Source organism: Microcaecilia unicolor, chromosome 10 (assembly GCF_901765095.1).
Source record: "Microcaecilia unicolor chromosome 10, aMicUni1.1, whole genome shotgun sequence".
Classification (NCBI taxonomy): Eukaryota; Metazoa; Chordata; class Amphibia; order Gymnophiona; family Siphonopidae; genus Microcaecilia; species Microcaecilia unicolor.
The window spans coordinates 159,667,012-159,693,196 of record NC_044040.1 but is presented as its reverse complement, the minus strand read 5'-3'; the positions used below and the strand labels follow the sequence as shown (position 1 = coordinate 159,693,196).

At 40.3% G+C, this 26,185-nt stretch overlaps 1 protein-coding gene across 1 annotated transcript in view; it reads right to left on the bottom strand.

The window, feature by feature from the left end:
• Window positions 1-26,185, bottom strand: part of CLSTN2 (calsyntenin 2) — a 1,123,462-nt gene that overhangs the window by 397,831 nt on the left and 699,446 nt on the right. The window contains exon 6 of the mRNA XM_030216144.1: window positions 9,136-9,285. Coding sequence (XP_030072004.1) covers window positions 9,136-9,285 — 150 coding nt within the window. The remainder of the gene's footprint in view (window positions 1-9,135; window positions 9,286-26,185) is intronic.

The window sequence follows — 26,185 nt, the reverse complement described above, 5'->3', positions numbered from 1 at the left end:
CTATTAAATAAATCTTTAAGAGGTACCGCCAGGACCTCTCTGAGCGCCTTCAGTATCCTGGGATGTATCCCATCCGGCCCCATAGCTTTGTTCACCTTCTCCAGCTGTTTATAAACTCTTTCTTCCGTAAACGGCGCAGTATCCACTCCATTCCCAGATGTTCCCTCGGCAGCCAACCACGGTCCTTCCCCAGGATTTTCCTCCGTGAACACCAAAGAGAAATAATTGTTTAGCACGTTCAATTTATCTTCGTCACTCTCTACATAGCCATTCTCATTATCTTTCAGTCTCGCAATTCCATTCCTATCTCTTCTCCTTTCTCCAATATATCTGAAAAAAGTCGTCACCTCTCTTTACATCTTTAGCCATTTTTTCTTCCGCTCGCGCTTTCACTAGCCATATTTCCCTCTTCACTTCTTTCAGTTTAATCTGATAATCTTTTCTGTGATCCTCTCATTGTGTTCTTTTGTATTTCTTGAACAAAGCCTCTTTTGCTCTTATTTTTTCAGCTACTTGTTTGGAGAACCATATAGGTTTCCTGCTTCTCTTGTTTTTGTTTACTTTCCTCGCAAAAAGATCAGTCACCATATTTATAGCAGCCTTTAGCTTGGACCACTGTTTTTCCACTTCTCCTATGCCTTCCCACGTCAACAGCTCCTTCTTCAGGTATTCCCCCATTTTATCAAAATCAGTACGTCTGAAATCCAGTACTTTGAGTTTGGTGCGTCCGCACTCCACCTTCGCCCTTATATCAAACCAAACCAGTTTGCCCTGAACAGGTGACTTAACTGTCCGGGAGCCATTTCTGGCATATATTCCTATGGACGTCTTTAACATTTAATGTACTCTAAATATTAGCGTGTGGTAAAAATGCAAGTGCCCCTTAGTAAAAGAGGTCCTGAGCTAGTATTTTTATAGAAATGAACTGCTCAAATAATTCTCTTACCTCCCTCCCTAACAGACATCCAAGAATTTTCACTATTTTGTACACATCATCACTGCTACAAATATAACATCCTCTTTCCTTGATTTTCATATAGATAGAAACTTTTTTTTTTTAGCTTGAGGGTGTACACTTATCCTTGCTTTAGTGTTTGACTGCACAAGAATGGTTTATGGTAACTGACAAAACTGAAATACTGTTTCAACTGTTTTCCCTATCTGTGTCTGCCTGTCTTGCTTGCTTTTGGTCAAGCTGCTGGACAGCGCAACAATGATCCACTGTTTCTCAGAAGTACCTGGTATAACACCTACAAATCACATAAACCCTACATCATCTAGAGGAGGGGAGGTGGCCCTAGATTGTATTAGGATATTTCAAACTTAGAACCTTAATCACTATTGAAAAATGATGTGTTTCTTATGAATCCTAAACTGGAGTTCCCAGTGCAGTTCCATGGAGGCAATGCTGAGATTTTGGAGAAGGCACAGGAGACTCTTGTGGGCTGAAGTATGAAATGCTACTGTGATGCAAGACTGAATATATATGTAATCCCCAGAATGTAGAACTCTCAGAATTTTCTGAGGGGAGGGTTCTGAGTTTTCGGTGGTAAAGGATCCAGCTCATGGGGGTAGGTTGCAGAGCGAAGTGTTTCTGGTTATTGAATGACAGTAGGGAAGGAGTTAGGAATTAATAAATGTTAGTGATGGGGAGTGCAAAAAGTCTTTGGATGCCTGTACCCCCCCCCCCCCCCACCAGGACCCTTGGAGGAGAAGGGGAGTTCTGGATGGGTTCACGAAACTAAGGCTGACCATACAGGTGGTTTCTGCTAATTCCAGCATGAACCATGAGAAAGGAGGAGTGCTCCAGGTGGGAAATAGGGGATCCCAGCCTGAGAGCAGGAACAGTGAAGAGCTGTTCGGAATCAAAAGTCGTAGCCCGGAGAGGTACTCCTTTGGAGGAGAGGAGTGGACATACAGGGAGGTCTGGTCCAAAGATGGAAATCTGCTTGCTGCACAAGTGCAGCAGGCACAGCCTTAGACTGTTTCACCCAAAAGGGCTGGGTATTGGCAGGAGAAGCTGTAAATATGTATAGGATTTTAAATTGCATTTAAGAAGATACACCATATCCCTAAGTTGCTCTGGACTTACAGTTTGCATCTGATATCAAATTGGATTACAAATTGACTGTTGTTCCAAAAAGTAGTTAAGCTGCCTGTAGTTCAGTGAAGTTTGGTTTTGCATAAAACTACAAATACTTGGTGAGGCGAGTATTTCTTGGAAGTGAGAGTGAAGCCCTTGCTCCCAGACTGATCAAGAGTACTCAAGCAAACCCAGCATAACATCCTACGGCCTACCAGATTAAGTCCGGCCCTGACCTGTGCCCAAGCTCATATGACTGAGACTAGACACTGAATGAGAGTGTATTGGTGGACCTGATGTTTGTTTGTGGCCTGGGTGATGCAGACCAGAATGAGCTGGCCGGTGGGACCTGTGTTACATATATATAGTTCCCAGTCAAAACAATAGACCACATCAGTACTGGAAAGAAATTCCATACTGAAAGCATAGTGAAAGCTGTACTAATATGGCTAAAAATGTAATTATCAATGAACTTCTGAAGTTGCCTCAATATCACATTCTCAATCGCCTATGCCAGATATAGGAGATAGGAAGTAGCATGATAGCTGGCAAGGTCAAGAGCACCGAGTGTGGGCTTTTTCAAAATTGATCTAACAATCATGTTTTAGAGTGCCTGGCAACTGCCTCTAAGTAAGGGTAAGTGTGTGTGTGTGTTTGGGGGGGGGGGGGGGGGGGTAGTTATTAATGTGCATTAAGGAAAGAACACATGATTTTTGACAAATAATGCACATTAAGGGATAAATTAAGTAAATGGCACTCAAAACTCAGCACCAGAAAAAATTGATGCTCAATGCTATTCTATAATGGGTACTCAAAGATGAATGCCCATTACAACATGGCATAGAGTGCTGACTTCAGCGCCCAAATCTGGGCACCAGGACTTCCACCTGCTGAAACCAGGTGTAATCCCCGGTAATCTATACACTGTGCACAAATGTTAGGAATGCCCCTGATCCACCCACATACCTCCCATGGCCACACCCCATTTTGAGAGTTGCTCTATGAGATTTGGGCGCATAGTATTATAGAATAGTGCATTGCAAGATGTGAATCCAAACAAACTGGTGCCAGTTAGCACCCAATTATTGGCACTAATTGGCTCATTAGCAAATTTAGTTGGGCGCACATCTTAGATCCATGCCTACATGTTGGTACCCAATTTTGGGCACAATATATAGAATCCGGGAGTAAATGGCAAATTCATGCAATGTTAGCCTTATATACGCTATACTACTGCAATGTGGGTTATATATTATTTATTTAGTTGTTACATTTGTATCCCACATTTTCCCACCTATTTGCAGGCTCAATGTGGCTTACATAGTACCAGAGAGGCTTTGAAGTCTACGGTGAACAAATACAAGGTAATGTTGTGATAGGATAGAGTTCATGCAGCACTGTCACATTAGGGAGTTGTACAACGGAAGAGTTGATTAATGTCCATTACGTACTTGAGTTTTGTTGTGTAGCAGAGTTCAGGCATTTAGTTGGGTCGGTAGGGTATGAGATTCACAGTATGCAAATACATGCAATCACCCTATATATGAAAGTATGATCCCTGGCAGTAGTACTGCAAGGCCACCACTAGTGATCACCGGCATTATCTGAAACCTGGAGCCAAGTGGGGTGTGAACAGAGGGGAACCACACGTCCTTTGCCACTAGACTACCAGGGGCTGCCTGATTTATCAATTGTTTTTCTCACTGGTATATGTGGCTATAAAGCATTCTGCTGAAGTTGCTGTAGTTACAAAATTAAACATTCAGCTGTTACAGCTAATTTTAATATTTTGTCCAATATGTAGTGACTTATGGAATAGCGTTAGTGAAGAAATAATACACATACCGATCACTGAGAAAGATCTTCCATGATAGGTCAATGTTGAATTTAAAGATAATCTCTGTATGAAATGTATAGCCTTGAAAATTTTAGACTAACATATATTCTATCCAATATCTAAATACTCAAGGCCACAATCTGAATACATCATTGTACCATAAAAGAAATTGGGATCATGACCCTAAGAGAACTATGGAAAATAAAGAGGTTATGATCACTTGGGACAAAGAGCTGGATTCAAGAAAACCGGACATAGTGGTAAAAAGAAAAACCCCCACCACCAAAACAGCATTAATAATAGAGGTGCCGGTCCCTGTGAATTGCGTTGAGAGAGAGAACATTCTTGAGTTCCAAGAAATGCAGTCTGAGTACAGGAAAATGTGGCAAAGATAAAGAAATATTTCCCATCATTTTGGGAGCCACAGGCTTGATCAAAAACAATTTCCAAACACACCTGGATAAGGTACCTATATATGTTATGAACTCCAGAGGGAAACTTTATTTGGGATGATGCAAGTTTTACGGTGAGTGTTAGCAAAATATTTGAGAGACTGAAATTTTCCTCCGCGTGCCTGACCTTAGGAGTGAGGTTCGTTCCTGTCATGGCATGCAGAAAACTGATGTGCAATGATAGATGACAGTGGCTGAAGGTGAAGTTTTTCCACATTGATATAAGTCATATATTGTTTTCTGAGCACATCACACTCACAGTTTTTTTATATACTTTTTTTATTTTTAACTTTCTTGGTTTATTGAGGTAATATAGTTTGTGTATCAGGAAGATTGCTGAGGAAAATTGTATTTTGTTAGACTCCCACCTTCTAATTGAGGGAGCGTTTTACAAAGCTGAGCTAGCATTTTTAGCTCAAGGTAAAAATCAGCTGGCAGTAAACGCTGAGACACCTATAGGAATATAATGGGCATCTCAGCATTTACTGCCACTGATTTTTACCGTGAGCTATAAACGCTAGTGTGACTTTGTAAAAGACCCCCTGAATGCATAAAATTAACCAATTTGGAAAAATTGCCCTATGAAAGCCCAAATTTTATCCTTCTATGCCAATTAAAAACATATTTAAAAGAAAAAAAACTGCATTAGCGGCTGCTGGTGCAGTAATGAGCTGTATTGGCATTTCCACACGGCTTTGTAAAAGGAGAGGGGTAGTCTCACTCCAGATATCTGCTAGGCTGAAAATCCATAATCCAGTGAGGACTTTAAGATCTTCCTTCACATTTTTGGGTGGACACTCCTACTGTCGTGAAATAAGATTAGAGGAATATCATTAAAAAAAATTTAGTTATGGGTCCAACTTGGTGGAATTGCTTGCCTGTATCTTTAAGATTGGTTCAGGGTGTTGCTCTTTTTAAGAAAGGACTTGACATTTTTATTTCGACAAGCTTTTAGGGCTCTGTTTACTAAGCTACGTTATAGGCGCGTTAGCGTCTTTAACATGCGCTGTGTGTACATGCCTACAACATCCTTATAGGCGCCTACAGGGTTAATGCATCCACTAATTATAGGCGCAATAAAAATGCTAATGTGCTTTAGTAAACAGGACCCTTAATCAGTAATATGTAGTAACTCCTAATTATTTATTTTGGAGGTTTATTGCTTGGTATTTAACTAAGGTTGATTTTGTTTATTTTTATTTGAGAAGTATATATTTTATTGTATTATGTTTTTAACTATCTGTGTTACTATTTTAAGTGGCAAACAACTTTCTGGATTGTGTGGTGTAGTAAATAAATAAGAAGGGACACTAATTCCTCCTGGCAATGCACGGGGGGGGGGGGGGGGGGGTCAGACATCTGCAAGAAGTGGTGGTTTTTGCCCCTTCCTCTTTATTTTTCCAGCTTCTGAAAAATCTACCCTGGGAGCTACTAAATTACACATGTGAAACAGCCCCTAGTTGGCTATTACTTAAAGGTGAGGGGAATGGGGGGGGGGGGGGGGTCTGCTATTTTGTTTTCATTATTAAATTTTAAGTGTTAAAATGGCATCATATAATTGGATAGAAGCTTGGAAAGCCATAACCTACACCTTCACTAGTCCTCATTCTTAGGATTCAAAAAAATATCCCTGGAAGAAAAGCATGAGCAAACTGTTTACCGCCTCTTGCTCTTCAAACATCAGGAAGAAAGTTGGCAAGCCTCTTGCTTTGTGGAAATAGCTACTCCCAAGACAAACTACAGATCAAACACAGTCTTCTCTTACAGTTTGACTAGACAGATAATCACAGCAGGGAATATATTGCTGTAAAGGCATGCAGATTAGGGGAAGTTCTGGTGCACTCTTCTAAGCTCATAATACCTGACAATTTTAAAAAGGCTGAACCAGAGATAATAGGCTACAAATGGAATGAAGGATTTAGCCTACAGGAGAGTTATCCTGATTAGTGTTACTATAGCAGGATATATTTATCCACTCCTACTCTAGTTAGAATGATATTCAAGAACATTTCTGACCTCATTTGCAATTTCTTTAAATTAGCACCCTATTTCTTACACCTGTTACTCTAACTATATGTGCAGTCTTTCCTTATACCCTATACTGTCTATTAAAATGTTTTATTGTATATTGTGTTGACACTGTAATGTAGCATACTATGCCATACTTTCTATTGTTTGAATATTTTTGCTGCTGTAATTGTCTATTGTTTATGTTGACTTATTCTTGATGTATACCACCTTGAGTGAATTCTTTCAAAAAGGCTGTAAATTTCTCTCTCTCGGCTTTGGAAAAACTTTATGAAAGGCTCAAAGGACAACTGAGCCCCCTATGTAAATATGTAAATATAACCCAAGACATTAACTTTTCATTTCCTGATAAAACTAAAGCACAATTCACTCATATTTAACTTTACAAATTAGTGTTAAATATTACTGATATTAATGTGCTATAGCACCTACTAAGGCAACTCTAGCCATGCTCATAAATGGAGAATTTTATTTAAACGTATGCCATAGAGAAGAACATTCAAATCTTTCAGAGCAATATCTGTAGAAAATGATTAAAGTTTTCTTCTTACCTTAGTTTTCATCAGCACAAATATAGTGACTGGAAAATAGTTTTACTGGATAGATTTTGAGTGCCCTTTTGAGTATCCCATTGAAGTGCCTTGTAAGAACTGGGAAAGTGTTTCTGTTATCTCTGGGGAAGAAGCACCAGTTTGGAAGAGTATAAAGGACCTTCACATTGTAACAGGTGCATCGGCTGGTTTGAGTAAGTATAGTGTGGATTTCTCTAAGGCCTATGGGATGATATTGATTCTATGTTATTAAGGGGCCCTTTTACTAAGCAGCGTAAGCATCTATGCATGCCAAAATGGAGTTACCACCAGACTACCATATGGCTCTTGCAGTAATTTAATTTTTGCATTCGATTTGTGCGTCTGAAAAATATTTTTTTATTTTCAGGCGCATGTAACGGACGCGCTGGCAAGTGGCATTTGGCACGTGTAGGTCATTACCACCCGGTTAACATGCGAGTCTTTACCGCCAGGTCAATGGCTGGCGGTAAGGTCTCAGATTCAAAATGGACACGCAGCAATTTTCATTTTGCCACACGTCCATTTTCGGCAAAAAAAAAGGCCTTTTTTACAGGTGCGCTAAAAAATGGATCGGTGCGCGCCCAAAACCCATGCCTACACTACTGCAAGACATTTTTCAGCGCGCCTCTGTAAAATGACCCCTAAATTCTTAAATGTATTTATTTAGGTCAACTTATTAGTAATTGCTAATTTTGCTGCTTAGAGTTTTGCAAGTAATTGATATATAAATGCAATCAATCAATGAATATTGCAATTGTATGCTTCCTGGTGGTCTGGTTGTGGTTTTTATTGAATGGTAGTTATTGTTTATTTGAGCTTGAAATAAGAAGGAACTTCCCGGTGAGAATGGGTCTGATCATTGCTGCTGGGCCAGGGATTACATTAATGTATTATTATGTATTTTAACTGTATTTATATTATTCCTATTTGATTATATATTTTATAATGTAGCAAATAACATTGGGCTGTCCTCGGTAGATCAGAAAAACAGTACATGAAAGCCAAATTAGATCAGATTATACTTGTGTGAATTTTTCCATCCTAATAAATAAATAGTAAAATAAACTGCAGCAGGAATAACTATTCCACCTGTTTACTAAGCTGCGCTAGTTGCTGCAATGTGGCAATGCCGACACAGCCTATTCAAAGTGAATGGGCTGTGTTGGCATTAGCAGACTGGCAGCTGTTAGCGCAGCTTAGTAAACCGGGGGGGGGGGGGGTTATAGTAGAGAGTTATACTTTAAAAATTCACAATATATTTATTACATATGTCCATTACGTACTTCAACTCTTCCGCCGTACGATTCCCTAATGTGGCCACGATACATGAACTGTATCCTACCACAACATCACTTTGTATTTGTTACCCGGAGACTTCAAACCTCTCCGATACTATGAAAGCCACATTGAGCATGCAAATAGGTGGGAAAATATGGGATACAAATTACGTACTTGAGTTTTGTTGTATTGCTGAGGCATTTAAGTTGGGTCGGTGGGGTATGCCTTTTGAAACAGGTTCGTCTTTAGTGATTTCCGGAAGACACTGGATAAATTGAAATACAACTCTAAGGGCCCTGTTTACTAAGGTGAGTTAGTTTTTTAAACATGCCTACAATTAGCGTGCATGTTAACCATGTAGGTGCCTATACGGATATTGTAGGCGTGTATACGGTTAATGCGCATTAAAAATGCTAATGCAGCTATAACGCAGCTTAGTAAACAGGGCCTGAAAAATAATTCAAAAAAAGAAATTCAGAAAGACATTGTTTAAGTCTGGGCTTCCTCTGTTTAACTTTAGAACAAGTGTTTTTTTTTCTGATCAAAGCTAACTGGATACAAATGAATATTGGGCTACCCAGTTACATTTTAGCCACATTCCTGGAACATCTGTCTCATTCTTAACAAGTTAAATTTTAACTGGAAACCAAGTTGCCCAACTAAAATGTAACCCTAATTTGTAAAGTTAAATATTTATCCGGAAGTTAATCAGGTAAATCTGAATATCAACATTTGCAAGCAATTATTATACTCAATGTCTGATGACTGTATTATTACATCAAATTATTTTGAAAACGCAACATAAAATCTTGCACTAAATCAAAATAATTCTTATTCCAATGTCTCTTGTAAGATACAACTGAAAGAGGATTCTATATACTGTACCTTGCCACCCTGGTTTGCACACTGGCTTAACATCAATCTGTACAAGCACATTCTGTGTTGCATGTTTCTGCCCACAGTCGTAAGCTGTTACCATGATGTCAAATTGGTGCTGTTTATCATAGCTCAGTTTCTCAGTATTTCTGATGTTACCTGCCAATTAAAGAGAAAAAAGAAATAAAATCTCAGATATGTAGTTGCTTTCAGGAGTTTGCATGTCAGTACACAATATAGAAACACCCTTTAACTCATGATCACATTGCTTAAGGCAAAACACACACACACACACACACAAATATAATAATGAAAAGTCTTACATATTTTAAATATATGCTTTTCTACTATTTTAAGTTATCATTGTGGACTAGATACTGGGGAACATTAGGTGCCATCTGTCATCTTCCATATTAAGTATTATCTTTGGATATGTACTCTGCATGTTCTGTAACTTTTCCTCCCAACACCAACTTGAGGGGTGCTTTTATAATACTGCAGCAAAAAAGGGTCTGCGCTGGCATTGGCGCATGTTTTTGACACGCGACAAGGCCCTCTTTTACCTCAGCAGGTAAAAGGCAGGTCTTTGTCTTTTTCAAGAAATGGCCGTGCCGTACAGCTATTTAGGGGGGAAGTACTTACCACCACCCATTGAGGGTAACCAGGAGGCACGTGGCACTGGCTGATTACTGCCGGGTACACACCAGCACTACAAAAATATAAATATTTTTGCAGCACCGGAAGTGGCGTGTGCTGGGGGGTGGGAATTACCGCCGGACTGCTGTAGTAGCCCAGCAGTACTTCCTTTTTAGCGAGTGGTAAGCCTGTGTTGGGCTTACCACTGCTTCCTAAAAGGGCCCCTGAGTAAGGCAAAGGAAAGGAAGCCTAGTGCTCTTAGATATGTGGTTAGCCTTTGACTTAGTTTACTATCAGCTTCTTACTGCTTGTTTGTGGGAATTAGGAATAATACCTACATCTTTAAATTTGTATTTTATTTTTTGTATGTACTAAATACTCCTTTTGGTTTTGTTTGTTTGGTTTTTGCTTTGTTTTGCAATTTATCATTCTGTAGACCTTCAGTGTGGAATACATTAAGGACAATTCCCTCTGCTATTCTTAGGGGTCCTTTTACTAAGGTGTGCCGAAAAATGGCCTCACTAGTGTAGACACATGTATTGGACGCGTGCAGGTCCATTTTTCAGCGTGCCTGCAAAAAAGGCCTTTTTCTGGCTGAAAATGGATCTGCGACAAAATAAAAATTGGCGCACATCCATTTTGGGCCTGAGACTTTACCGCCACCAATCAACCTAGTGGTAAAGTCTCGCACGTTAACCAGTTGGTAATGGTCTATGCGCATAGAATGCCAATTACTGCCCAGTTAGGGCTACGTGCAGGAACTTTTCCGGCATGCTTAGTGGACACGCATAAAAAATTACATTACCACCTGAGCCACACAGTAGCCAGGCTGTAGTTCAAAATTGACGCACGAAGGATGTGCATACACACCTACGTGGCTTGGTAAAAGGGCCCCTTAATGTTTTCTTTACCTCATTGGAAATGTTAATACAGTTCTTCTGAATTAGTGCATATTTCTATGCAAATTCTATATAACTGTTGGCATGTGTTGATCACGAAGATCAAAATCTGACTGCATTATAGTAGTATCTAGTTGATTTCAAAATAATAAACAGAATCCACTAAAGTAGGAGATTGTTTAGTTTCATAGGAAAGAGTTGTCTCTCACATTAGCTCTGTAATCTATGGACACATAATCCCTATTAAACATCAGGTTTCCCTACTGTGGGGTATTAGTGACTCTCAAATTTAAGTTTAAATATCATATTTCATCACCGATCCATTTGGCTCATGACCCACTGCTTGGGAATCTCTGTTTTAAGGAAAATTAATTGTCGTAGGCTCTTTTGGAATAATAAGAATTTGGAGAAACTGCTTCATGAATCACGGTGTATGGCAGATTGAGTAGCAGGATTCAGCTGGTAAAAAATATGGCCTTCAAACGTTTCTATCATGCTCACAAAATTTAAGCACATCACTCCTCTGCTTCTAGTCATCATGGGTTGCCAATTTTACATCAGATCATATTTAAAATCCATCTCCTAGTTTTTTTTTTTTGTACTTTGCAATTAAACATCCCTTCTTACTTGGTTAGCTTATTAACACCTTCGGTTCCTGTTTACTCTTTACACTCATCTCACCAAAAGGTAATGGTGATCCCTCCATCTATAAACTAAATCAAAAAATGGGGTAAAACCCATAAAAGTCAGTTCAAATATACAAATTATGGTAGGAATTCACCTAAGGTCTGACTTCCAAAAACGTTGATTATACAGGAGGAAAAAGCCTCAAGAAGCACTCAAGTGCCATAAGCACAAAGAGCAGGACCGCTTCATCATCGGCATGAAAAAACCTCCTCAGATATGTTTAACAGCATCCAAACAGCCTGTATCTCAACTACAGAAAATGCAGCGTTGTACTTCAAAATTGTAAGGAAAAAAGCAGCTTGAATGGTGGCCAAGCGTTTCGTTGCCTGCTTCAGGGTCCAACGGTCGGGAGTTCTATTAAAAGAAAAACAGGAGATGAGCAACGAAGGGATACATCAAGACTCCACGCAAGCTCACAGTTCTATAATTTCCCGCATATATCGGGAGATCACATCAGTCTCTTCGTACGGAAGACAGCAAACAGAAAAAATGGCGACCCTTTTTAAATGGGTTAGTGTCAGACGCACTTAGTCGCAGCAGCCAATCAGGTGACAGCTTTAAAGAGACATAACTTGGTAGAGGTACTACTACGTAATGAAGACACAAAAATCTGTTTGCTGTTGAATTTATCTAAGGAAGTTTATTCATGCCGATGATGAAGCAGTCCTGCTCTTTGTGCTTATAGCACTTGAGGGCTTCTTGAGGCTTTTTCCTCCTGTATAATCAATGTTTTTGGAAGTCAGACCTTAGGTGAAATCCTACCATAATTTGTATATTTGATCCCTCTATCTACTCATATTTATCTTGAATGATTTAGGAGGCCCATATTCAAGTGGTTTAAACAGTGCAGGAGAGACTCCTGCCAACTAAATTGCACGGGACTGCCCAAAAGCAGTACTGTCTTTGTATTGCTCCATGTTGCAATAGAATGTGGTAAAAGCAGTTAGCTTAGCATGGTTTAAAAACGGGTTGGCTCACTTCCTAAAAGAAAGGTATATATGCCATTATTAAGATGGACTTGGGAAAATCCATTGCTTATTTCTAGGATAAGCAGCATAAAATCTGTGTTACTGTTCTAGGATCTTGCCAGGTGCCTGTGACCTCGATTGGCCACTGCTGGAAACAGGATATTGGGCTTGATGGATCGTCGGTCTGTCCCAGTATGACAACGCTTATATTCTTAAACACACACACACACACACACACACTTATATATATATATATATATATATATATATATATATATATATATATATATATATATGTAGGCACTTAAGTGGACAGTGAAACTGAATACCATGACACTCTCTGGTTAGTGCCAGGGTGGAATTGGGGCAGGGTTTGTGAGGAGCCAGGAGTTCTCTGGCAGCAACGATATTTAAAGCTGGCGCCTGGATAGCATTAAAAGCAGTCATTATTATGTCTAGTTAGCTACACCAATACAGCACCTTGCTAAACACCTAAGACCCTTTATATATTGGGAGATAAATCTTTGGCCTAAAATCAATATAAATATCATATGAAAAGCAGAGAAAGTGATAGGTGAGTAAGGAAACATATTATTACAAGAAGTATTGCTTTAAATACTACAAACTCCAAAGATATAAAATGAAAAAAAATGTGTCACATCTCATTATACAAAAAAGACTGGATATTAACATTTAGGGTTAGGTTGTTTAATACCCTTTGGACCCTGTTTACTAAGGTGCGCTAGCATTTTTAGTGTGTGACAAAATTAGCGTGCGCTGTGTTGGAGCCCATAGGAATATCGTGAGCATCTACAGTTTACACACGCTAAAAATGCTAATGCGCCTTTAGCGAGGCTTAGTAAACAAGGCCCAAATGTATGTTATTTATCATCTAGCCCATTGCACAAAATAGGCCCTGTGGTAAGAAAATGTGCAGTAATGGTGTTAAATGACCCCCACTGATGAACTATAACAGTGTTTCCCAAGTTCAGTCCTGGAGTACCCCTTGCCAGTCAGGTTTTCAGGATATCCACAATGAATATGCATGAACTTTACATACTCTGCCTCCATGATATGCAAATCTCTTTCATGCATATTCACTGTGGATATCCTGAAAACCTGACTGGCAAGGGGTACGCCTGGACTGGACTTGGGAAACACTGATATATAGCAATGCTGATATTTACAGATGATATAAAAACACTGTCTTGCTCCCTTTTTAGCTTTTTTGTTCTGATTTAGGAAATAAGTCTCATGTGCAGAACCATTCCTTGTCTAAGCTGTTGTTTTTTTCCCCCAAGCTTTCATTCAAAGCCAGACTTTAACACATCATCTGTTTGAACAGTACACAGCCTTTCACTGCTCACTCTCCAAGGACATTCTGCTACAATGGAACTTGGATAACAACTGAGCCCTTGAGATACTTTTGGTCTTCAATAATCCCCTTCAGTGTCTCTAGTCTACAAAGGCCCCCAAATATATACATTATGAGTTCAATGGAGCATGCATTAGCCAAGGATTGTATTTTCAGCACACAGTGGAAGCCACTTTTCACTGAAAGAAGTGTGAAATGGGAAAATCATTCAGCATAAAAAGTGTAATGCTCAGTTTTTCTTCTTAAATCAGTGTATACAAAGCATACAAATATATAGACTAGAGGTTACAGCAGCAAGATGACAACCGAAAAAGCCCAGTTCAGATCCTGCTGTTCCTACTTGTGATCTTGGGAAAGTCGCTTAACCCTCCAATTTCGCAAGTACAATTTTTGGGGTACTTTTACCAAGCAGTGCTAAAATGCAGCCTGCAGTAGCCCCAACACGGATCTTTCCTGCATGCTGAGGCCATTTTTAGTGCTGCTGGTAAAAGGTAGATTTTTCTTATTTCCCCATTAGTACGTGTTCCCTTACTGCCACCCTATTTTGCGAGCGGAAACGGCTTACATGCTAATTCTGTGCAAATCAATTAGCACAGATATGCCCATACGCTAACTGATTAGCATAGCCATGCCCACTTTGCCCCCAACCACACTCCCAGCACTAAAAAATAAAATTTTTTAGCACGTGGGTAGCATGTGGACATGAAAAACTACTGCGGGACGCCTGGCACACCCTGTGGTAGTGCATTTTAACCTGCAGTAAGCACGTATTAGTACTTAATGCAGCTTAGTAAAAGGACCCATTAGATTGTAATGTAGATTAGGACAAGGAAATCTCTAGTGCAGATGAATGTAACTTACCGTGCACTACTGCTGAAAAAAGTATGAGCTAGATGTAAACAAATAAATAAAAATGACAATGTACTTCTCCTTATAAAAAATTGCAAGTTGGTGGCTCTTTTCAGCAAATTTAGCTAATTTCTGTGAGAAATTGTTTATGTGTTGTCATGACTGGAATTTAATGCATTCCTGGCCATGACGATGTGCAAAAAGTTTAAAAAATTTGGCTACCTCTATGTTGTGTAGAACACAGATAGCTCAGCAGTACTTCCGTTATCCGCTTTCAATTGTCAAAAACACTCCTTTAAATCCGGAACTAAAAACTTATCCCAAAGATGTAGACAAAAATTAAAATGAACTTTTAAGAAGCCAGACACTGCATACAATACAAAAACCAGAGAAAGTGAAGCAATGACGCATGTCCCTCTGTACTGAGCAAAATATAAAAGATAACATGAAAATATTACAAATTAAGAAATAAAAACAAAAGAAAGAGGAAATAAATGTAATAACTTTTTTATTGGATAACATTGGCATTCGCAAGTTTAATTCGCCACTTACTACTACTACTTAACATTTCTAAAGCACTACTAGGGTTATGCAGCGCTGTACAATTTCACAAAGAAGGGCAGTCCCTGCTCAAAGGAGCTTACAATCTAAAGGACAAAAATGTGCTTCACTTCACAGACAAACCCAAATCCAATGACATACGAGGCAATTATATTTTTCAAACTGGAAGACACCGACCGCAGCTTTATTTGCTAAACATCAACTTTACAAACTAAGGGGGTTGATTACTAAAGCAGATAACTCGAGCTAAGCTTTAGTAAAGAACCCCCTTAACCTTTTCAAACATATCACCACCCATTTAGCTAGATGGTAACGTACTAGCTTCACCATTTAACCTCCTCCTATCATACCATCCTCATTACCGATCCCACGACCCACAGTAACATAGGGTCACGACCCATCCTGTGGCGGTGATGCACACAAGACCAACATTGCTTGGCCTAAATTAGGCCCTATAATTTGAAATTCTGGCCAAATTTACAAAAATAAACTTAATATCCCATAACCAAGCTGCGGCCCCCACAACCTTCCCAATTCTAAAACACACACACAAAAAAATTCCACCAGGGTGGGTGAATTTCACCCACACTCCTTTTCCCATACAATTTTTCCCTTCCTGCCCAGTAACCCTCAATCTCTCCTGCTAACACTAAGCCTGCCCTCGACATACACCTTTCTATCCAATCCCTGCTTCCAAAATATTGTCTCCCTCCCCCCAATTGCCTCCCTTTTCACAAATGTCCTAACTTTACCAACCCTAAATGTATTTACATTTCATTAATTATTTCAATATCACTCCTAGAAAACCCTACATTTCCTAAAACAATTCTTTATAAATTAACCCCTTTTATCCCCTATTACAGTGGCTCTCTGCTGCTCAGCCAATGTTATATACCCTTCTCTTTAGTGTGTAGGTTTTTTTTAACTTAATATATTTTTTGACTAGCTTTCAAAGGCCAAAATCTCATTCCTCAAGTATAAGACCTCCCCCCAAGTTAGGCACGAAGACCCAGTATTTTGTAACAACGTGCACAACCTTATGGAATACCCCGGACATGCCCATGCCTCTCCCATGGTCACACTCTCTTTTTGATTTGCATGTGATGGGATTTTGCCACCATGCAGTATAGAATAGTATGCAGCCAGAAATGCATGCAAATCCTAATTGGTGGTGAACAGAAGCAGATCAAACTCAGCAGTAAGAACTAAAAGATCCTTTTATTCTGGTATAAAACACAAACAAGCCCAACAATGGCCATGTTTCGTCCACACAAGGGCTGCGACAGGGGCTAGAAAATATCAAGTGGTGGTCAGAATGCACCTCACCACCATAGCTCATTTCTACCGCGAGCTAGAAAGGCTACCTTCTTATTAAAAGACCCCCCCCCCCCCTAAGAGAATGGATCAGATGGCGGTGGGATAAGCATAGCTCCTCCGTGCTTATGGGAGATTTAAGTTAAGACCTGATGTTGTGTGAGCCCAAGGCAAGATTTAACATTGTTGGTTTTGAAACATATAATTCTGGTCATTAGCATGTCTATGCTTTTTTCTAATAATAGCTTGCTGCAGATAATAGTTAACTAAAATTAGTGTGACAATAATTGAGAAAAAAGGGGCAGAAAATTAATCAGACCTTATAATGTGTGTGAATTATGTGCCTATAGCTCATTTCAGCATGATTATAGAGAGAGGCTGAGGAGTTATGGAAGTAACTGGATAATTGAATTGCATAATAGCTACTGTAAAGTCACTTTTTAATATAGAAGACTACAATGATATAAATCTCACTGAAGCAACAAATGATCTGTATAAAATAATACCAGGCCAATATATTCAACTGCCGTGGTCAGCTATTTTTTTTTTTTATCCAGCTGCGGCTGTCAAAAAGAAAATATGGAAATTCAGATGACAGTTGACGCTGAATATCCAAATAGAACAATGAGCAATCGTGCCATCTGGATAACAGCAATATTCACACCACTATCTGGAAAACTAATGCATAATAGGTTCTTTTTACAAAGTGGAGGTAAGCCCAATGTAGGCTTACCGCTTGCTCTTTTAGAACTACTGTCAGCCAAATGCGGCCGCCAGTGGTAGTCCTGCCCTGAGCGCGTGCCATTTCTGGGGGAAAAAGAAAACCCCTGGAAATGGCTAGAGCAGTGGCAACCCGGTGCTAATAGGGCATCGCTGCGTACTGCTCGATTACTGCCGGGCTAGTGCCGGAGCCCTTATCGCAACCTCAATGGGTGGTGGTAAAAGCTCCCTGCCGCGTGGCCTCGCTTTGAGAGTTATCTCACCACATGGCAATTTATTTTTTGGGGTTTTACTGGCTGCAGGAAAAAGGGCCCTGGCGTGCGGGAAAAACGGCCCCCGCCGCCAGTGTAGGGCCCTTTTTCCAGCAGCTTAGTAAAAGGACCCTACAGTTAGGTAAGTGCTTTATCCAAATTGTTATCCAGACATCACTTCTAACCACGTAACCGATTCTCTGCCCATGTGCCTCCTTGGCACTATCCAGATCCTGCTGGGGCAGTCAGTGATGATTTTTAGTGGCACTATCTGGATAGTATCTTAATTGAGGAGTGGGGGACAATACATATCAGTTTTAAAATGAAATAAAACAATTCCCATTAATTTATCACAGAGTAACAGTCACTTCTGTATTAACACTGAGGATTCAGCACAAGATAAAGAATTTCAACCCACTAACCATGTGGAGGAAAAGGCCAAAACAGTTCATAACAATGGCCTTTGCTGGTGAATAGGATCATGCTGTTAGAACATAAGAACTTAAGACTAGCCATACTGAGTCAGACCAATGGTCCATCTAGTCCAGTATCCTGCTTCCAACAGTGTCCAATCTAAGTCACAAGTACCTGGCAGAAACCCAATGTGTGGCAACATTCCATGCTATCAATTCCAGAGCAAGCAGTGGCTACCCACATGTCCATCTCAATAACAGACTATCAACTTTTTCTCCAGGATTTTGCCCAAACCTTTTTGAAACCCAGATATGCTACCTGTTGTTACCACAAACTCCGACAACAAGGTCCACAGCTTAAATGTTATTTGAGTGAAAAAATATTTTCCCCTATTTGTTTTAAAAGTATTACCATGTAATTTCATTGTGTGTTCCCTGGTCTTTGCACTTGTTGAAGGAGTGAAAAATAGATTCACTTTTACCCGTTCTACACCACTCAGGATTGTTGTAGACCTCAATCATATTCCCTTCTCAGCCATCTCTTTTGCAAGCTGAAGAGCCCCAATGTCTTTAGCCTTTCATCATACAGGAGGAGTTCCATCCCATTTATCATTCTGGTCGCTCTTCCTTGAACCTTTTCTAATTTTGCTATATCATTTTGAGAAACAGTGACCAGAACTGAAACCAATACTCAAGGTGAGGTCACACCATGAGGCAATACAGAGGCAATATAATAGTCTTGGTTTTATTTTGCATCCCTTTCCTAATAATTCCTAGTATCATGTTTGCTTTTTTGATTTCAGCATATTGTCTACAATGACATCTGTATCTTTTTCTTGAGTGCTGACTTCTAAGATGGACCCTAGCATTGGATTATTTTTCCCAATGTGCATCACTTTGCATTTGCCAACATTAAACTTCACCTGCCATTTGGATGCCCAGTCTTCCAGTTTCCTAAGGTTTTCCTGCAATTTTTCATCATCCATATGTGTTTTGACAACTTTGAATAGTTTTGTGTCATCTGCAAATTTAATCACCTCACTCATTATTCTGATTTCCAGATCATTTATAAATAAGTTAAATAGCACGTTTCCCAGTACAGATCCCTGCAGCACTCCACTATTCACCCTCCTCCACTGAGAAAAATGGCCATTTAAACATACTCTCTGTTTTCTGTCCAATAACTAATTTCTAATTCACAATAGGATGCTGTCTCCTATCCCATGACTTTTTAATTTTTTTAAGGAGTCTCTCATGAGGAACATTTTAAAAGATTTCTGAAAATCTAGATATACTACATCAATCGGCTTACCTTTATCCACAAGTTTATTCATGCTTTCAAAGAAAAGAAGCAAATTGGTGAGGCAAGACTTCCCTTGGCTGAACCCATGCTGACTGTCTCCCAGTAAACCATGTTTATCTATGTGTTCCATAATTTTATTCTTTATAATAGTTTCCACTATTTTGCCCAGCACTGAAGTCAGGCTTAGTGGTCTGTAGTTTATAGTTGTAGTTCATTTAGGTTTGTTATACCGCCATTACCTAACTGTAATTTCCTGGATCACTCCTGGAATCCTTTTAAAAAATCGACGTACATTGGCCACCGTCCAACCTTCAGGCACTACGAACGATTTTAACTACAGAGTTCCAAAGCACTATACAATTTTGTATAAGCACTCATTTTGTTGTTTTGTGCACATTATGAACTGATTTGTAAAAGTTTACATGAAAACTGACCTGTTGTGGAGCTTTTTTTAAGCTGGTAATGGAATATAAGGAAGAACTGAGTGGCATTCAAACTTCTGAGGCTTTTTCCTCCACATGGTTAATGGGCTGAAATTCTTTATCTTGTGCTGAATTCTTAGTGTTAATACACAAGTGACTATATTAATCTGTGATAAGTAGAGATTATTTTATTTCATTTTAAAATTACTATCTGGATAGTGCCCCTGAAAATTGCTGGATAACCCCAGCCAGAAGCATTTATCCAGACAGCCGATGCTGCTCTTCAGATAAGTTCTTCTGAATACTGACCCGTATATGGTAGCTTTATTTTAGATGAGCTCATGAAACCATGGACAGCAGACATATTGCTATTGTTACAACCATTATTTTCAACATAATATTGTTTTACTTCTAATAACTGGTATTTTTGGGTGGGTTTAGGAGTTTTTTTATATCACATTTGTATCTCCTTCTTCCAGAGGCATCAGTAGCAGTAAAATTAAAAAGTTGGCAAGCACACATTGGAGGTCCTTTTCTAACAAAGTAATAAAATTTATAAAGTAAACGATGTGCTCCTACTATACTTAAAAGTAAACAAGCCTAAGTGGAAGAGTCTAATTCAATTTGGCCTCCATTTTACAAAATTCAGGATGTAGGCACAGATAGAAATTTCTAGGGGTCCAAGCAATATACCCCCCCCCCCAATCCCTCTTCACCTACTGCTGATGAACTGGCCTAAATACATTTTTTTTTCTAGCAGGAGGAGAAACAATCCAGAACAATCCAGGGCTATCGAGAGGGCCGGGGGTTGCAGGGGTGGCAGAATACCCCGGGCTCAGCCTCCAAGGGGGGGGGGGCCCGGTCCCAGCACTGGCAAGCATCTTCCTGCCTGCTGCCGGGTCTGTCCTCTCGCCTGCTCCTGCGTGCCGCCCATGACCTGGATGATCGTGTTAATGCAATCATCTGGATCCCAACTCCCGGCACGGACAGGAGCAGGAAAGACAGACTATGGGTCCCCCCTTGGAGGCAGAAACTGAAAAATAAGGGGCGGGAAGGAGTGGAAATGTGGGGGGGGGGGAGGGGGGTGCATAGTAGTCTGGTTCTGCACCGGGTCTGGCTGTGTCTTTCAGCAGCCCTGAAACAATCCCGCCCCTTACTTACGTCTGCAGATATTAGGCCACAGACACACTTCAGAAATTTTGCAGAATTTATTTATATTTCACCTCTTTGAAAACTAATTCTGAATGTTAATGACTAAGGAACATTTTGTTGTACACATTCATTTCTAGCTTTTCATACTTTTTTTGAATGAGATATGTGGAGGGGCATAATCAAACGGGGCGTCCAAGTTTTCCTGGGTCCGTCCTCGCAGGACAGCTCCATGAAGGGGCAGGGAAACCCGTATTATCGAAACAAGAAGGGCGTCCATCTTTCGTTTCGATAATACGGTCGGGGATGCCAAAATCTAAACATTTAGGTTGACCTTAGAGATGGTCGTCCTTAGAGATGGTCGTCCTCGGTTTTCGGCGATAATGGAAACCGAGGACGCCCGTGTCAGAAATAACCAAATCCAAGCCATTTGGTCATGCAAGGAGTCAGCATTCGTAGTGCACTGGTCCCCCTGACATGCCAGGACACCAACCAGGCACCCTAGGGGGCACTGCAGTGGACTTCAGAAATTGTTCCCAAGTGCATAACTACCTTACCTTGTGCGCTGAGCCCCCCAACCCCCCCAAAAACCCACTACCCACAACTGTACACCACTACCATAGCCCTTACGGGTGAAGGGGACACCTACATGTGGGTACAGTGGGTTTGAAGTGGGTTCTGAAGGGCTCACATTTACCACCACAAGGTAGGGGGGAATGGGCCTGGATCCGCCTGCCTGAAGTGCACTGCACCCACTAAAACTGCTCCAGGGACCTGCATACTGCTGTCATGGAGCTGGGTATGACATTTGAGGCTGGCATAGAGGCTGGGAAAAATATTTAAGAAGTTTTTTTTTTAGGGTGGGGAGGGGGTTGGTGACCACTGGGGGAGTAAGAGGAGGTCATCCTCGATTCCTTCCGGTGGTCATCTGGTCAGTTTGGGCACCTTTTTGAGGCTTGGTCGCAAGAAAAAATGGAACAAGTAAAGTCGGCCAAGTGCTCGTCAGGGACGCCCTTCTTTTTTCCATTATCAGCCGAGGACGCCCATCTCTTAAGCATGTCCCAGTCCAGCCTTCGCTACGCTGCCGATATGCCCCCGTGAACTTTGGTCATCCCCGCGACGGAAAACAGTTGAGGGCGTCCAAAATCGGCTTTCGATTATGCTGATTTGGGTGACCCTGAGAGAAGGACGCCCATCTCCCAATTTGTGTCAGAAGGAAGGAATCCCCAGAAGCTTAGCCAGTGGTGGGAGGCAGGGCTGGTGGTTGGGAGGTGGGATAGTGCTGGGCAGACTTATACGGTCTGTGCCAGAACCGGTGGTGGGAGGCGGGGCAGGTGGTTGGGGGGCGGGGATAGTGCTGGGCAGACAAATCAAGGTAAGGTATACACAAAAAGTGGCACATGTGAGTTTATCTTGTTGGGCAGACTGGATGGACCATGCAGGTCTTTTTCTGCTGTCATCTACTATGTTATGTTACTATGTAAGATGGGCGCCCTTCTCTTTCAAAAATAAGCCTGATAGTGTATCACATGTCAAGTGGTCTCAGTAAAACCTTTTTTGCCCCCAAGAGCCAGTGTTGCCTCATTACTTTAGTTGGCTATTTTTTTTTCCAGAACAGCTTTGTTTCTGCACATTTCTTTATCGTATCTGTCACTTTCTGCTAAAGAACAGTAAACTAAAACCAAGACAGAAATCCCTGTGGATAGCATGTCAGCCAAAGCTTCATTTTCCCATAGGGATCCATAACTTCTGATCACGTCAGTTTGCGTCACTTCACATTAGTACCAGCAGGTGACTTCATGACAGTTTTTCAATTTAGGTGTGTCATCCACAGTGGCTTTTGTTTTGAGAAACCTGAGATTGGCACAGAAGGCTTGCACTGCTTCTTACTCTGAAATGTGGTACAGGGGCAGCACAGATTTGCACCCACTATAGTGGATACACATCTATCAAACTTTCAAAATGCTTCACTAATAGTCCCCTAATAGTGTATGCAAATGAAAAATTTAAAATGTGCAATTTCTACATTAATAATAAATTAATCAGTGGGATGACAGCCATATGGGGTGGAGTAAGCGTAACCTAACTGGACTATAATTAAAGATGTCATAGGCTATACAGCACCACGTATTCAATAGTTTTCAAGGTCATTTCCATGAATAAAAAAGTGTCCCTATTTACTATTGTGTCTAAATTGCCAAAATTAACATACAAAAAATTGCAAAACCCTTGCATTAACTGTTTCTGCATGTCCTCAGTAGTTTCCTTAATACAGAAGAAATGTTGCTGGAATTTAGGAAGTAGGATGATATGTGCTTACCCTCGGATTCTATATAACGTGCCTAGAGTTCTGTGCCGAAATCTAAGCAGATTGTATAATAGCTCATGTAACTTAGGGGCCCTTTTACAAAGATGTGCAAGCGTCTATGTGCATCCAGTGCATGTCAAATCGGCATTACCACCTGGCTACCACGTGCCCTGGGCGGTAATTCCAAATTTGGCGCATGCCGAAAACACAAAGTAGAAAATATTTTCTATTTTCAACCACGGGGCACTTACCCGGCGGTAAATTGCAGTGGGCGTGTGCTGCATGCTTACTGCCCGGGTTGCACGTGAGACCTTACTGCTAAGTTAATGGGTGGCGGTAAGGTCTCAGGCCGAAAATGGACATGAGCTGGTTTTCATTTTACCACAAGTCCATTTTCTGGTCCCTAAAAAAAGGCCCATTTTTGAGGATCCAGTAAAAAAAAAAAAAAAAAGGCCCAGTGCACACCCAAAAGGTGTGCTCACACTGCCGCAGGCCACTTTTTCCAATGCCTTAAAGGGCCCTCAATTGACTTAATAAGCTAATCAGCGTTAACAGCAACAAGCAATAATGAGCACTAATTAGTACAAGTTGCTAAGCATATTCTGTAAAGCAGTGCATCTAATTTCTAATGTGCACAGGTAAAATGGGTGTGGTTAAGGGAGAGGACATGGGCGTTTTGTGAAATTTATGCACGTAGCTATAGAATATGGCCCAGTGCGTGTAAATCTACACGCCAGGATTTACACCACATTTTCACTGGTGTAAATGGAAGCACATAGTTTTAGGTGCTTAGATATCAACTAAGCATATTCTATATACCACACCTAAATCCAGGCACCTTTTATAGAATACGGTTAGTCGGCATTAATTTTCACGCCGCTTTTTTAGGTGCCATATGTAGAATCCTCCTAAGCATTAATTCTATAACAGCAGTTGTGCAAGCTACTGCTCTTATAGAATACTAATGTAAGCCTGAATTTAAACATGACTAACTTTAGGTATAAGCACTTGCATCAGCTCAATGACTCGTGTAAATGCTCAAACCATTTAAAAAGGAGATAGAGCAGCTTTTAAACTAGAACCTAGGGGAAGGCCGACAGTTGTTCAAAAGCGCATGGTTTGGTACAAGGTATCTTTCAAAAATATCATCCAGGGAAGACAGGGTATCCTGATAACAAGGTTGCAATAGAGACCATAGTAGACCAGGTGTCTTTAAAAAGCAGACAAAAGATTGCAAATTAACACTGTCAACTGCTGAGCAAGATGTAAATAGGAGCATCAAACTGTTTGAAATGTCTCTATGCGAATACCAGAAGAAATAAGATGGGAGAGTTAGAATATATTGCACTAAATGAAAAAATAGATATAATAGGCATCTCTGAGACCTGGTGGAAGGAGGCTAACCAGTGGGATACTGTCTTACCAGGGTGCAAATTATATTGTGAGGACGATAGGGTGGTTCAAATTGTTGGAGGGGTAGTATTGTATGTTAAGGAGGGCCTTGAATCAAATAGATTGAAAATTCTGCAGGAATCAAAATACATCTTGGAATCCCTATGGATTGAAATTACATGTGTAAAGGAGAAGTGGATAGTGATAGGAGTGTACTACCATCCACCTGGCCAGGATGAACAGACGGATGTAGAAATGTTATCGGAAATTATGAAGGCTAACAAACAAACTGGACAACACAATAATAATGGGTGATTTCAATTACCCCAATATTGACTGGGTAAATATAACGTCAGGGCTAGATGGGTAAAATTCCTTGACAAAATCAAGGACTGCTTTATAGAGCAGCTGGTACAGGAGCCAACAAGAGGAGGAAAAATTCTAGACCTAGTCCATAGTGGAGCGCATGATCTGGTGCAGGAGGTAATGGTGATGGGCCCACTTGATAGCAGTGATCATAATATGATCAGATTTGATATCGGCTTTTGAGTAAATACACACAGGAAATCCAATTCGTTAGCATTTAACTTTCAAAAAGGAGACTATGATAAAATGAGAAGAACAGTGAAAAAAAAGCAGCTGCAAAGGTCAAACATTTACATCAGGCGTGCATGCTGTTCAAAAATACCATCCTGGAAGTCCAGGCCAAATATATACTGCGTATTAAAAAAGGAGGAAGGAAGTCCAAATGACAGCCAGAATGATTAAAACGTGAGGTGAAGGAAACTATTAGAGCTAAAAGAAAATCCTTCAGAAAATGTTAGAAGGATCCAACTGAAAATAATAAGAAACAGCATAAGGAATGGCAAGTCAAATGCAAAGCGCTGATATGGAAGGCAAAGTGGACTTTGAAAAAAAGATTGAAAAAAAGATTGCGTTGGAGGCAAAAACACATAGTAACATTTTTTTTTAGGTATATTAAAAGCAAGAAGCCGCAACAGAATCAGTTGGACCACTAGGTGACTGAGGGGTAAAAGGGGCAATCAGGGAAGACAAAGCCATAGTGGAAAGATTAAACAAATTCTTTGCTTCGGTCTTCACCGAGGAAGATTTGGGAAAGATACCGGTGCCAGAAAAGATATTCAAAGCTGACGAGTCAGAGAAACTGAAAGAAATCTCTATAAACCTGGAAGATGTAATGGCGCAATTAGAGAAATTGAACAGTAGCAAATCACCTGAACCAAATGGTATGCGTCCCAGAGTACTGATAGAATTGAAAAATTAACTTGCAGAGCTATTGTTAATATTATGTAATTTATCTTTAAAATCAAGCATGGTACCGTTAGATTGGAGGGTGGCCAATGTAACACCGATTTTTTTAAAAAAGGTTCCAGAGGTGATCCGGGAAATTATAGATCAGTGAGTCTGAATTCGGTGCCGGGCAAAATGGTAGAGACTATTATAAAGAACAAAATTACAGAGCATATTCAAAAGCATGGATTAATGAGACAAAGCCAACATGGATTTATAGTGAAAGGAAATCGTGCATCACCAATCTATTACATTTCTTTGAAGGGGTGAACAAGCATGTGGATAAAGGTGAGCCAGTCGATATTGTGTATCTAGATTTTCAGAAGGCATTTGACAAAGAGTTGTGGAATATAAGGTAGTATACTAGTGTGGATTAAAAACTGGTTAAAAGTAGGTAAAATGGTCATTATTTTCAATGGAAAAGGGTACATAGTGGGGTTCCTCAGGGGTTTGTGCTGAGATCATTGCTTTTTAACATATTTATAAATGATCTAGAGATAG